We start from the raw sequence: 13780 nt of genomic DNA, 5'->3' as shown, positions 1-13780 counted from the left end.
TCTTTTTTGTCTTTTTAAAGATTGGCACCTGAGCTAACAACTGTTGCCAATCTTCTTTTTTTTTTATTCTTCTCCCCAAAGCCCCCCAGTACATAGTTGTAGATTCTAGTTGTGAGTGCCTCTGGTTGTGATATGTGGGACGCCGCCTCAGCGTGGCCTGATGAACGGTGCCATGTCTGCACCCAGAATCCAAACTGGCAAAACCCTGGGCCACCAAAGCAGAGGGTGTGAACTTAACCACTTGGCCACAGGGCCAGTGCCAGAACCACAGTTCTTGGGAACCTCCCATAACACAGACAGCATTCAACAAGTAACAGGCAAAGGGGTTAGAATGGCAGGATTTAACCAGGCAGCAGCTAGGCTGCCTCCCCACCCCAAACCCTGCAGCCAGGACCAGTAGGTCAGCAGGCCTCCAGCTATAGACCCTCATGCTCGGGGCTGGGGGTGACTCCAGGTTGCTGAGCCCTAAACCATTCTACTATGCACCTATAGGAGGCCACAGTCTAGGAGGGACTCCACAGGCACAGGGCCCTGGTTTATACGCTCATCCTTTACCCAGACGAGTCTCAGAGGTCGGCCGAACAGACTGTGCTTCTTGGATCACAGAGAAGGCAGAAGTTCAGTCTGGGCACACCCAAGGCGATGTGGAGAATGTAGGATGGGGAGGTGTCCGAGATGGAGGAACCCCTAAAGAGCAGTCCATCCAGCCCCTTCCCTTACAGACAGGAGCACAGAGGCCCAGAGAGGGCTAGAGATCTGACCTAGGCAGAAATTCCGCCTGCAAACATGGGAAAAATAAGTGCTCAACTTAAAGCCAAGACAGATGCTTTTACTGTCATCAGAGAATAGCTGTGAGCAATCCTATTAACTTGGGCTCTAGTAATAGTCCTGGTATGAGAGATAATCTCTTAACAGCTTCAGTAAGACCTCAAGGCCAGAAAAGAATTGTCCTGTCACAACAGCAGCAACAGGGCCTGAAATGAGACCCACAGGACAGCTGACTGGCCACATTTGTGCATTCCAGGCACATGGCCCCTGACTCACAGGCCACAGGGAGGCCAGTCAACAAAGAAACACCACTGGCCTGACAGAAAGTATCACAGCAGGCCAGGGATATGGACTGTGGCCCCATGACCACGACCCAAACCTGCTTCTCCCACATTCTTCTTCATTTCAGGGAATGGCAACCCCATCTTATAGTTGTTCAGCCAAAAACTTTGGAGTCATCCTTGCCTGCTCTCTTTCTCTAATACAGCACATCTAACCCATGGGCAAATCCTGTTGAGTCTACCATATATGTGTGTGTGTGTGTTTTTGTGTTATATATGTAACCCAGCTCACGTCTCGCCACCTTCATTGCCACTGCCCTGATTCAAGCCACCCCAGCTCTCTCTAGTCCACTGCAGTCGCCTCCTGACTGGTCTCCTTGCTTCCATTCTTGCCTCCTTGAGTCATTCTCAACCCAGCAGCCAGAGGGATCCTACTGAAACACAAGTCAGCTCATTCCACGCCTCTGCTCGACCTCCCAAGGCTCCAGTGTCTCCTAGAGAAAAAGCCAGTGTGTTCAGCAGCCTCCAGGCCCTCACTCCCTCCGCCCCCCCCCCCCCCCCCCATCCACTCCAGCCTTGACTAAGCAACATGCTCCCACCGCAGGGCCTACGCACAGCTGCTCTCTCTTTGCATTTGCTCCCAGGGATCAAGGGGCTGGTTCCCCGTCTTCTGTCTGGTCTCCTCTCAAGTGTCACCTTCTCAGAAAGGTTTTCCCTGGCTACCCCTTTGTAAAATAGCAGCCCCCAACCCAGGGCTCCCTATCACTCTTCCTCGGTTTATGTGTCCTCACAGCACTCAGATATGTCATCTATTTAGTTGTTTGGGTGTTGTTGGGGGCTGCTTCTCCCCATCAGAAGCGAAAGCTCCCAGAGGGCAGAGACTTGGTCTGCTTCATTCACACGGAATCCCCAGCGGCTAGAACTGTGTCTGGCACATAGTAGGCCATCACAGGTTGCGTGGTGGTAGACATTAACAACTGGCTCTCCAGGGAGGGGGACACTCATGTGCAGCATTTGCCAATTTCCATGGTGCCAATATTCCCACCGTGACCAATTTCAAGCTACCACCTCGATGTCACGAACGCAGAGTGGGGAAGAGATGCTAACGACCAGCTCTCTGAGCCGGTAGGGGCCGGCTCTCACACCCTACAGCCATTACTAAACAGCTGTTAATAAATTGAACAAGTAAATGGATATGTTTGTGAATTGACAGAGTTTTTTTGAGGATGTCACTCTAGGAACTCAGGGTCTGAAATCAAGTCTCTCCTAAACCATGAGGAACAGGACGTCATATGTTGGTTGGTGACAACTGTGCTGGAGGTTCATACCGAACACAGGAAGGACCATACCTGTTTAAGGTAAATGCTCTAAACACAGCTAGACAGTGAAAACAGAGGTTATGAAAGGACTTTACAACACCTGCAAGAGCTCACGTGAGTCATTTCCCCTCTGCTCTCTGGGCCCTGTCCCCTGACTGCCAAATGAAGGGCTTGGATTCTAAGGATCTTTCCAGCCCTGACAGTCTACGAGGTTAAGAACTGAGATGGGTCCTAAAGGAGCATCTATTCCACCCTGCTTTTTAAAACACCCAATTGAAAATATCTTTTAAAAAGTCCAACTAAACCTCCATTTCTATCATACTTTAAGCTTGTATTCTGGGAAGACACCCCCTTTCCCCAGAGTGAAATCCATTAATGCTCATGAAATAAACAACTACCCTGAGGCCCCTGGAGCCACCAAGGCAGGCCCCACAGCCAGGCACCCTCTGCACACCTAATCCTGCTGCTCCCTGGGACCACATATCCATGGGTTTTTCCAGTTCCCTTCCCACACATGCCCCACATGAAAAAAAGAGACACAGATAGACAGACAGGGGAGAACGCCTGGAAAAGGTGAAAATAACAACAATTCTCCTGGGAGTGATAGAAAGGGAGACTGAGAGGATAAAGGTGAACACTTTCATAGTTGCAATGAGACCAGAAAAGATTTTAAATGCTGCAGGAAAAAACCAGTTGCCTTCTGTGGCAGGCAGAGAAGGCCTCCCACCTCCCAAAGATGTCCACATCCCAATCCCCGGAACCTGCAAAAGCGCTGAGTTACTGACAAGGGGGAATAAGGTTGCGGAAGGAGACACGGTTGCTAATCAGCTGATCTGGATATGGGGTGATTAGCCTGGCTTATGCAGGTGGGCCCAGTGTAATCACAGGGCTCCTTAAACGGGGAAGAGGGAGGCAGAAAAAGGAGAACCAGAGAGACGGCAGCCTGAGAAGGACTGGGCTCAACACTGCTGGCTTTGAAGATGGAAGACGGGAGCCACAAACCAAGGAAGGTGGGTGGCTCCTAGAAGCTGACAAAGACAAGGAAACGGGTTCTCCTCTAGAGGCCCCAGATGGAACACAGCCCTGCCAACACCTTGATTTTAGCCCAGTGAGACCCAATTCTGACCTCTACCTTCCAGAACTGTAAGGTAACAAATTTGTGTGGTTTCCAAGCCACTAAGTTTATGATAATTTGTTACACCAACAATAAGGAACTAATAGACCTTCATATTGGCCCACACTGTCAGGCCATCTGATCCCTGATCCTAACAAGGAACTGTGTGACCCTGAGGAGGCCCATGCCCCTCTCCGGGCCTCAGCATCCCCATCTATACCATGAGCCTTCCCATCTTGGTGCTCCTGGTTCCCAAGGCCCCATGGCTCAAGCTGCTTGAGGGGACACACGTTCGCTTGGTGGCTCTGGCACCTGGCTACGGCTGCTGTGGCCACTGCCATGGGCTGAATTCCCAAGGGAGGGCAACGACCCTTCTCAATTTCATGACCATGATTACATCCACGTTTCCAAAGAAGACTGGGCAAAAAGTGAGCTGCCGGAGCCTCTGCAGCCCACGCACACCTGGAAATCACAAGCTGAAGCCAGTTCCTATTGCCAGATGCCCGGCATGACATGTTTTGAGCTAATATGCAGAAAATCAACCACAGCAGGGTCCATGTGGCCATCAGCAGGCCCAGAGATTCACTCTGAGGGACTCTCAGACAAATGACAGGCCAGCATGCCCCGAGAGAGGGCTGTACGCACCACAAGGGAGGTCGCCTCCAACCAGACTATCGACCTCCACAAAGTGCCACCCGGGGAGCCACCAGGCTTGGAACACCTAGCTCTGGGGGCTTGTAACGAAGAATTACCTCTCCCGTGCTCTTAGTCCTGCGTCTGAGGTTTCTCGAGGGGCTACTTGGGGCCAGGAGCGTGGGTGACAGCAAGACAGGAGAACGTGCAGAGGAAGGCCCTGCCCGGGACAGAGCGCAGGCAGGAGGCAGACGGAGGCATGGGTTGGAGACTGTCCGCGTCAGGGCCAGAGTCCCAGCAGATCTGATGGATCGTGAGCGGAACCCAACAAGCGCAGCCCTGACAAGCCAGTGACAAAGGACGGACAGCCCCAAACAACCACGACCTCCACAATGGGAGCCCAGACGACATATTTTCTAAGCATCTTCTAAGATCAGAGGACACAGGAAAGAAACAAAAGTCAAAGCAGAAAAGAGTCCCTTCAGCAACAGAGTCAGATTTAAGGAGCCAGAGTTAGAAAGGCCTGACTGCGCAGATATTCTTGTGCCCTAATATCTCAGTAAGTCACGTCCTCCACCCGCCCCCTCTCTCCCAGGACACACGCTCACTCCCCCTGCCCATGTCCCTGGCCCTGGGTGTGACTTCATGGCCATCCCTGAACCTGACACTATGAGGCCCAGAGAAGGCTCCAGTAGCCACCTTCCCTCCAGCTTCATCAGGGCTGAGTGATGGAGCGTGTGCTGGCATCTCACTGTCCTTTGTCATGTTTTAAAAGAATCACATATGCACACGTCTCTGTCAGCTTGAGGAGCTCACGGGATCTGATACACATGAGGACTCAGACCCATGTTTACTGAACTGAATGAAATGAAAGGGAGGACGGCAGGCAGAACTGATGAAGGCGGGGGTGCTGGGAAGGGCAGGGACTGCAGTTAGGTTTAGCAAGTGGGATTACTCTGGCCCCAGTTTCAAATCAAGGGGACTGCATACAGTTATGCAGTATGTGCACTGCACAAGATGCCCAGCTGAGGGGATGAGAGGCCGCTGAAATCCAACCCATATGCCATTCTCCAAACTGTGAGCCTTGGACATGCATCTACTCAGAACCTTGACAGGTCCCTTAAATTCTCTGTGCCTCGGTTTCCTCATCTGTGAAGTGGGGATAATATTCACTGGGGTGGGAGGATGCTTGTTGTCAACTCCCACTGTCCTCTGGGATTTGGAGGGTGCCCTTCTGGTCTCCCCTCCTCTAGACCTCTACTCTCCTCCCCTTTACTCACCCCATCCTGAGGGAGGAAGCGTGACTTGTCTGATTGGTTAATTTGGGAAAGAAAACAAAGGGGAGTATTAGGTTCAGCTGCACCCTTTCTCCTCTTGGGCGTGAGCTGCTTCCTCCAGGGGCCAGCCCCTCCTGCCATGTGGCCATGTGAGGTGACCTGCCCTGGGCCCGAGATGAGGTGGGAGGTCTGTCTACTCTGGACCCCCAGGCCTCAGGACTGGCTGTGTCTTCTACCTTCCCCTTATCAACACAGAGATGATACGTATTTTACTCCAATCTAACTGATACCCTTTGTTTTATTTTTCAGTTTGTTCAGAACTTAAGAGGAGAAGAACTTAATGAGAACTAAAAAAAAAAAAACCCACAATAATACATCTCAACGGATTATTATAAAGAGCAAAAGAGATAACATACACAAGTGCTTAGCATGGTGCCCAGCAAATAGGGGAAAGTGGTAGGTAAACAACAAGGCCCCCAAAATGTCTGTTGATTGATCTATACAAAGGTCAACACTGGTAAACACATGTAAAGACCCCAGGTTCTACTTCTCCTGTACTGGGGGGAGGGGCTGTGGAAGCACCTTTACCTGCTACCCTCTTCCTATAAGACAAAGGCCGTCCCATCTTTCAAGGGTTTAATAACTGGTCCAAGGCCACAGCAGTTAGAAAGGGCAGAGTTGGTTTGCCAGTCCAGGTCGTCAGACTCCCAGAACCCCCGTGCCATACCTCTTAAGTGCCCTGTAAACAGTAGGTACTCAGTAAATATCCAATGATTGAAGCAGAGGGCCCAGAATAACTCTGGAAGTAAGAATCATAGGCCAGCAGAATGTGTGAGCTGGAAGGACACTTGGAAGCCATCTACCTAGTGGCCACCTTTTACAGTCAGGGATACTGAAGTCCAGAGACAAAATGACCCACCCAGGTCAGCCAGGACAAGGCGAGGACTAGAACCCAGGCTTCCTGATACTCCAGCCACTCCTCTTTCTCCTTAACCCACCGTCTCTCCCAGGCCACTGCAGCCTAAGAATGCTCCCCTCCATTAGGTTTGAGGCATTGTTCCCTTTTCCAGCCCTGGAAACATGTTATGGCACTGGAAGGCAAAATATGGCCATCTGCATCAAACTATAGGCAAGCAGATTTTAACTCAATGTGAAGAAGAATTTTCTAACAGTCAGAATCATGCCAAAGTGCTGTGGGACGAAGGGAGCTCCCCATCCCTGGAGGTGTTCAAGCTGAAGCCAGTCACCATCTAAAGGCTGCGGAAAGGATTTCTCCTCAAGCGGAGAGGTGGCACCATTCATTCATGTATTCATGTATTCACTAGATTCTGGAGCTGGCTTCCTGGGTTCAAACCCCTGCTGCCTCTTGGTATATAAACTTGGGCAAGTAATTCAACATCTCCGAGTGAGATTCCTCATCTGTAAAATGGGGATTATAATAGTATTTCCCTCATAGAACTTTTCCGAGAATTAAAAAAATAAATTTACATAAAATACTTATAACAGGTGTTTTGCACAAAATATCAAAAGCTTATTTTGTTATCGTCGTTGTTAGTAATAGTATGAAACCAATATTCATCGAGTGCCTTCTGTGTACCAGGCACTATTCCAGGTACAGGGAATACGAGGGTCCCTGCTCTTGTGAAACTTATATTCTATTGTGGGGGAGACAAATAAGGCATAATAAGTAAAATAGTTTCGGGTAATGATAGGTGCCGTGATGACAATAAAGCAGGCTAGAGATGACGGGGTGGAGGCGAAGTGAGTCAAAGAAAACCACTCTGAGTACAGAACATCTGACTGACAGTCACAAGACGATTTGGGAGCAGGGCCCTTAGGGCAAGGGGACAAGGCGGTTCTCCCTCATGTAGGAATAAGCTAGACACGCTGGGTGAACAGAAAAAAAAGGGCTGTAGAACGAATAAAGATCTGTACACAGCTACGCCAGTCCTACATGAAAGGAGAAGGGGGACTGGCCCTAACAAGATAATAAGCTACAACTACAAAGCCATAGTAATAAAAGCTATGGCCATGTGGCTTTAGCCAAGAAAAGACAAAAGACCAATGAAACACAATAGAGAGCTCAAAGACAGACCCATGTCTACCTGGGAACATAGTACAGCATAAAGGTGGCTTCATAAATCAGTGGGGGTAAAGAACTGACTGTAGAGTACAGGGTACTGGGAAAACTCTCTTCCTATAAAGGGAAAAATAAAAGTGGATCTTTTCATCCTAACAAATACAAAAGCGCAAATCCATAAAGGTAAAAGCTAAAACTACAAAGTTAATGGAAAAAATATAGAAGAATATCATTGAAACCTACAAGCAAGAAAGAACTTAATAAAGAAAGCTTCAAAAATGCAAATCAAACATCACTAATCATTAGGGAAATGCAAATCAAAACTACAGTGAGCTATCACCTTACACCAGTCAGAAAGGCTGTAATTACCAAGACCAAAAACCACAAGTGTTGGAGAGGGTGTGGAGAGAAGGGAACCCTCATACACTGCTGGTGGGAATGCAAACTGGTGCAGCCACTTTGGAAAACAGTATGGAGTATCCTCAAAAAACTAAAAACAGAAATACCATACGACCCAGCTATCCCACTACTGGGTATCTACCCAAACCACTTGAAATCAACAATCCAAAGTACCTCTATGTTCATTGCAGCACTATTCACAATAGCCAAGACACAGAAACAACCCCAGTGCCCATCAACTGATGATTGGATAAAGATGATGTGGTATATATATACAATGGAATACTACTCAGCCATAAAAAAGACAAAATCATCCCATTTGCAATAACATGGAAGGACCTGAAGGGTATTATGCTAAGCGAAATAAGCCAGACTGAGAAAGACAAACACCACATGATTTCACTCATATGTGGAATATAAACAAACACATGGACAAAGAAAACAGTTCAGTGGTTACCAGGGGAAGGGAGTGGGGGGGCGCACAGGGGGTGAAGAGGAGTACTCATGTGGTGACAGGCAAGAAATAATGTACAACTGAAATTTCACAATGATGTAAACTATTATGAATCTCAATTTTAAAAAATTGAAATTAAAAAAATATAAATGCAAATTATATGCCAAACAAGAGATTGATTACACCAAAACGAAGGATTTCCATTCAACAAAGGAGATAATGGACAAAGTTAGACAAATAACAGAATGATAGAAGATATTTACAAAGTCTAAAACTAACAAGAGATTAATATCTTCCAAAATAAAATTAAACTCTCTTTGGAAGAAGGTAACTAACAAGAGATTAATATCTACCAAAGGAAAATTAAGTTCTCTTTTGGAAGAAGGTAGCCTATACAATTATTCATAAACAACATCTGGAATTCAATCAAAATGATCAGAAATGCAAAGGAATAGAACAAAATGACCAAAACCCGAAAGAAAAACAGATAATAGCAATAGACCCATAGATGATCCAGATATGGAAGTTACTAGACAGGGACTTTAAAATGACTATGAATAATATGCTCAAGAAAATAAAGGAAGAGATGGAAAATTTCAAAAAAAGACTGAAATCTATTTTTTAAAAAGAAATAGAAATACTAAAACTAAAAACTAAAATAACTAAAATTAAGAATTTATTATATTTATTTAATAGCATGGCAGAAGAGAAGTAACATGAACTGGAAGATAGATCAAGAGAAAATATCTAGGGGCCAGCCCTGTGGCCGAGTAGTTAAGTTTGTGCACTCCACTTCAGCAGCCCAGGATTCACCAGTTTGGATCCTGGGTGCAGATCTACACACCACTCATCAAGCCATGTTATAGCAGCATCCCACATAGAACTAGAATGACTTACAACTAGGATATACAACTATGTACTGGTGCTTTGGGGAGAGGGAAAAGAAAGAGAGATTGGCAACAGATGTTAGCTCAGGGCCAATCTTCCTCACCAAAAAAGCAAAAGAAAAAAGAGAAACTATCTAGATTGAAGTACAGAGAGAAAAAAAGATGGTAAATCTAAGAAAGAATATTTTTTAAAAACCCTATAGAACACAATGAAAATATCTAGTATATGAATAACTGGAGTGCCAGGAGAGAAAAGAGAGGATGGGACAAAAGCAATATTTGAAAAGATAATAGGCAATAGTTTTCAAAACTGATGAAAGGTGTCAACCCAAAACTTCAAGAAACTCTACATATCACAAGTAGAATCACCAAAGAAGACCAGCCCTAGACACATCATAGGAACACTGTTGAAAATCAAAGAGAAAATCTTAAAAGAAGCCAAGAAGAAAAAAAAAACAGCCAGAGGTTAAAAAAAGACACATCACATTCAAAAGAGTAACAATAAAAACATCAACTGATTTATCAACAGAGATGACGAAAACCTAAGGCAATGGAATGACGTAATTAAAGTGTTGGGGGAAAAACCCCACCAATCTAGAATTCTATACCTATTGAAAACATCTTTCAAATATAAAGGAAAATACAGACATTTCCAAACAAAAGCTGAAAACAAAGTTATTGTGGCACACCTGCTAAAGAAACACTAAAAGGAGTTCTTCAAGCTAAAGGAAAATATAAGTACCATAATCATTCCAACCAAACTAAAAAACTATCAGACTAGATTAAAAATTCCAAATATATGCTGCTTATAAGAGATAAGCTTAAATATATACTGGACCATAAAGAAATCTTAAAAAATATCAAAGGATTGAAATCATACAGGGTATATATCACCAAAGTAGAAATAAGCTAGAAATCAAAAACAAAAAGATAACCAGAAAAATAGCCTAAATGTTTTGAATTAGTCCATACATGTCTAAACAACCCATGGGTCAAAAGAAGAAATCACAGAGGAAATCAGAAAATATTTAAACTAAATTATATATAACATGTTAACTTGTGGGATACAGACAAAGCATTGCTTAGAGGGACATTTGTAGCCTTAAAAAATATTGCAGGGGCAAACCCCATGGCATAATGGTTGGGTTCACACACTCTGCTTCAGTGGCCCAGGGTTTGCAGGTTTGGATTCCAGGTGCAAAGCTACACACCTCTTGTCAAGCCACGCTGTGGCTGTGTCCCATATATAAAGGAGAGGAAGACTGGCACAGATGTTAGCTCAGCAACAATCTTCCTCAAGCAACAAGAAGAGGATTGACCACAGATGTTAGCTCAGGGCCAATCTTCCTCACACACACACAAAAAATTACAAAAACAGAAGGCTGAGGGGGATAGGGGTGGGAGAAATAGGTGAACTGTTTTTGTTTTTTTCACTTAAATAAATTATAATAATAAAAAATAGAGGGAAGGATCCTGGTAAACCCCACAGGCTTTTGGTTGGCACCCCTAAGTGTAAGGCTACAGAAGGGAGGAAAGTAAAAGGATGGAAAAACATATACCATGAAGACATTAATCAAAGGAAGACTGGGGTAGCCATACCTAAATAGACACCAAGACAGCAAGCGCTACTAGAGATAGAGATTTCATGATAGAAAAGTCTGCCCAACAGGAAGCTATAAGAATTCTATATGTATATGCAGCAAATAGCCACAAAGTGTATTAAGCAAAGTAAGCCCAGCTTATTGATGATCACAAAGGGAATTAATGGATTATAGCTGTTTTGCACCATCAGTGGCTAAGGGCCTGGCACATATTAGGTGCACAGAAAATGACTAAAAATGCCAGTATTACAAACCAGGATGCCCAATATTTCTACTAATACCCACCCCTGTAGAAATTCGAATGTACATATTACTAGTGCTTAAAATATACACAACACACACACATACAAACACACACAATAACCGAACTAGTACAAGATGGCGCTTACAGGCACGGTGGGCTTTGGACTCAGAAAGGCCTGGGTTCATATCCCAGCTCCTTCGATTACCAGGTATGTGACCTTGGGAGCATAGCCCCTATTAGCCTGTATTTCTTCATCTGTAAATTGAGGAATAATAATACCTCCTTTCAGGTTTTTTCAAGTATGAAACAGAATAATCCATGAAAAGTGCCTGGCATAGTGTCAGGCACTAAGTAAACACTCAATTAATGGTAGCAATCAATAGTAAGAATCATATGTAAGAAATTTTGAAAATAACCCCAGAATAGCAGTTAAGAAGAGAATAGAAAAAAGAGGGACCAGTTCTAGCATACCTTAGATACCAGAATCTGGCGAGGCTGTTGCAAGAAGGGAAATCTGCCAGCCAACCTCCTTCATGAACTTATAGACAAAAACCCTACACAGAATATTAATAAATTGAATCCAACAACATATAAAAAGATAATATATCATAGCCAAGTGGGGTTTATTCCAAGAATGTACAGTGGGTTTAACATTCAAAAATCAGTGTAGGAATCATCAAGGAGAAAGAATAAGGATGGGGTAAAAAAAAAAAATGGCCCCAAAGGAGCCTTGTGGGAGCTGATTCACCCCCGTATCCCCAGCCTCCCACAGGAAACGTCTCTCACATCGCATCAGCCTGACCATGCTGCTGCAGGCTCAGACGGGGACCACCTGCCAACACCTTGTTGACTTTGTAAGAATTAAGAGAGACTCAGGAGACCTCCCCAGAAGCTTCCCGGGTGTGTGAGCTCCAGGCTGATTTCCCCCCGACAGTGACCACGATCACCTTCCCTACTTCACAGGCTTGCTCTGAGAGCCAAGGAGCGGCTAGGAACTGAACGGTTCTCTGGGAAAAGCCGTCACCTGGGCACAGCATGCTCACCTGAGGGGCGGGGGCTGGCTCCCCTGCCGTTTGAATGCTCTTTCCAGCCTCTCCTGGGTTGTCCTGGCATTCCCGCCGGGCAAGGAGAACTTCAAGGGCATCCTGTCGGCCTCTGAGTCCACAGCGGGGCTGTCCTCTGGAGGGTCTCTGCCCCTGCCGCTCCCCCTCTGGGGCAGCCCTTTGCTCGGCAGGTGAGGAGGGCTGCTGGGCGCCGTTCTCCGCTTCTCTGGGATCAGCTCACTGAGCGGGCCCTGGGGGCTCCTGGAGTTGGAGCCGGGGCTGGACGCCAGGCCCTCCTGTGGGGCAGGACAGGCTGGGGTGCGGTGGGAGAACTCGGGCGCTTTGGGGCTCTCTTCCTCGTGGGGGTGGGTGATGCTGCTCAAGGCGGGGGACCGCCTCAGGGAGCGTTTGCGGAGGGGATCCTGAAAGGGGCAAGGACAAAAGCAGTGAGGAACAGCTTCAAGGGGGGTGGGGAAATACTGGATCCCACATCAAGCATTTGCCCATGCTGTTCCCTCCCCCAGGGAAGTCTTTCCCCATCCCCAACTCTTTCTCTTTAAAATCCTACCTATTCTTTGTGGAGATGCTCAACGGCTACCACCTCTGTAACACTGCCATGGCGCCCCAGCCACAGAACCCAAGAGCATGCCTCAGTCCCTACACAGAGCAGGCTCCAGGAGCAGGTGAAGCTGTAGGCCCTGGGTCAGACCGGGGTGCTAACTCCCACATCACCACCTCCCAGCTGTGTCCCCTGTGAGTTCCCCACCCTCCACTTCCCTCACCTGTGATATACCTCTCCACGATCCACTGTCATTTCTAAATCCCCAAACCTCCAAAAGCAAAAGTTTCTTTTGGAATCCCGCAACAAATTCTTTTTAACTGTTATGAGGTTGCTTACAGTCTTTCTGTAAGTGTGAATATTCATATATTTAGTTGCAGAAATGTTAACGTTTTTGCTTATGAGGTGCTACCCCAAACACTACGACAGGTGTTATGTGGTTTGTGGTTTATGCACTGTATTTCTTTTCTGAAAAAAAAAAAAAAAAAGAAATTCTAAATTCCAAAACACACCTGGTCCAAAGGTTTTGGATGAGAGACTGGGGACCTGTAGTCCTGTCTCCCACAAGACTGTGATGAGGATTCAAGGAGAGACCCCTGTAAGGCTCTAGCACAGAGCCAGACCCACCACAGCAGTCAACAATATTAGCCACTGCTATGCATCTTTTCCCCTGTCGCCTCTTACGTATGGGCTTAACCCCTCCTGCTGGCAGACCAGGAATGGCAGAGGCCATCCTTTGATCATCTCTGTCACGACAGAGCTCCCAGCTCAGTGACCTACACCTAGTAAGCACTCAAGATTTGCTTAGTTTTTGAAATGAAGGAATTCCAAAGGAGTCGACTGAAATGTCCTCGCTCACTATCAATGATGAACTGATGAAATGGGAACTCACATTCTTACCAATGGGGGGGGGGGGGGTGGGGGGGCGGGGCGGGGAGTGGAGGTGGAAGGGTCAAAAATAGACCTGCTGGGCTTTTCTCAGCATTTCTAGAAATAATCTCAAACCAAATGGTAAAGCCCGTGCTGGAATAGGAACAGCTAATTCCATAGTGTTCTTGCCCAGTGGAAATTACTAGGCACTATAAACCGCCTCCAAAAGTCACCCAGGGCATCCCCCACCA

At 46.3% G+C, this 13780-nt stretch overlaps 1 protein-coding gene across 4 annotated transcripts in view; it reads right to left on the bottom strand.

Moving 5' to 3' along the window:
• Positions 1-13780, bottom strand: part of MINDY4 (MINDY lysine 48 deubiquitinase 4) — a 113789-nt gene that overhangs the window by 82860 nt on the left and 17149 nt on the right. For all 4 annotated transcript variants that reach the window (XM_001500529.5, XM_070264768.1, XM_014739157.3 and 1 more), the window contains exon 5: positions 12101-12522. In XM_001500529.5, the coding sequence (XP_001500579.2) occupies positions 12101-12522 (422 nt within the window). The remainder of the gene's footprint in view (positions 1-12100; positions 12523-13780) is intronic.

The sequence above is a fragment of the Equus caballus genome, chromosome 4 (genome assembly GCF_041296265.1).
Source record: "Equus caballus isolate H_3958 breed thoroughbred chromosome 4, TB-T2T, whole genome shotgun sequence".
NCBI classification, from domain to species: Eukaryota; Metazoa; Chordata; class Mammalia; order Perissodactyla; family Equidae; genus Equus; species Equus caballus.
Note: the sequence above shows the minus strand (reverse complement) of the source record. Positions and strands in the feature narration are given on the sequence as shown.